Raw genomic sequence first — 1,029 nt, 5'->3', positions numbered from 1 at the left:
CTTCGTTTATTTTTTCTAATAATATGAATTAACTAATCATTATAATATGCTTACGTCTTGTTTTTTTAGTCATTTTTATATATTATTGTTCATTTTATTTTCTTTTTTAATATAATTTTCTCAACTGCAACTTTAGAACAACACCAAATTTAAAAGAGAAAAAAAATAGTCGAGAATAAATTTGAAAAATAATAAAAAAAAGAAATCCCAAATATTTCGCGGTCTCGGGAAAAAAAATAAAATATAATATATGTTTTACAAAAATGTAAATTTAATCAGCCCAAATCCAGTTGAGATCCTCCATGGAAGGAAGCTCGAGCTTGAGCAGCAAGGGATCCAAGTCCTCAAACGACGTGCTCTGCAGAGACGACGTCGTATCGGTCTCACAACTTTCAGTACTTTCTTCAAACCGGGCTGATCTTGCATCAATAATATTCTCATCCACTCGCCGCTTCTTCCTGGTGTTTCCACCGGCGGTGGAATTCATGCCGGTGAGGGTCTGAACGACGGACTTGAAATTTGTGACGTCGGTCTGAATATGGTGGTACTCAATAAACACCACCTTCACTGGACCCGCCGCCTTGGAGTTTGCCATCTTTTGAAACCAAAGAATGTCTAAGGTTATAGTTTTGCTCTGCTTCTGGTTCTGGTTCTGTATGGATTATATATTAGTATAGAGAGTGAGAGAGGCACGATGAGTTGACCGTTTGAGAAAAATGGAGCGAGTTGACCGAGTCAAAGGCAGCATGCGAAGAATATTGAAGAAGTCAAGTGGGAGTCTTTGATTTGTCGTCGTTGATTTTCATGCATGGCATTATAGGATTGTAATGTTGCCTCGTACGAAACTACGTGGGACCAATTTCATTAAACTTTTACTTTCTCCTTAATCCTTCCTTTCATAATTGAATATGTAATTTTTTAAAGTAAGCTAAAAGTTAAATTAAAATTGTTACGAAGATAATAGTAAGAACAAATTAGAAAGTTTAAAATTAAAATGAACATGTTTTATTATGATTATTATTATTTTTG

General features: G+C 34.6%; 1 protein-coding gene across 1 annotated transcript; it reads right to left on the bottom strand.

The window, feature by feature from the left end:
• Nucleotides 1-271: 271 nt before the first annotated feature.
• On the bottom strand, nucleotides 272-595 carry LOC111433561 (VQ motif-containing protein 10-like). The gene has a single exon (XM_023070631.1). The coding sequence runs from the start codon at nucleotides 593-595 to the stop codon at nucleotides 272-274; it is 324 nt and encodes a 107-aa protein (XP_022926399.1).
• Nucleotides 596-1,029: the final 434 nt, after the last annotated feature.

Source organism: Cucurbita moschata, unplaced genomic scaffold (genome assembly GCF_002738365.1).
Source record: "Cucurbita moschata cultivar Rifu unplaced genomic scaffold, Cmos_1.0 Cmo_Scf00043, whole genome shotgun sequence".
Classification (NCBI taxonomy): Eukaryota; Viridiplantae; Streptophyta; class Magnoliopsida; order Cucurbitales; family Cucurbitaceae; genus Cucurbita; species Cucurbita moschata.
The sequence above is the reverse complement of the archived record's forward strand: the minus strand, read 5'-3'. Positions and strand labels throughout refer to the sequence as shown.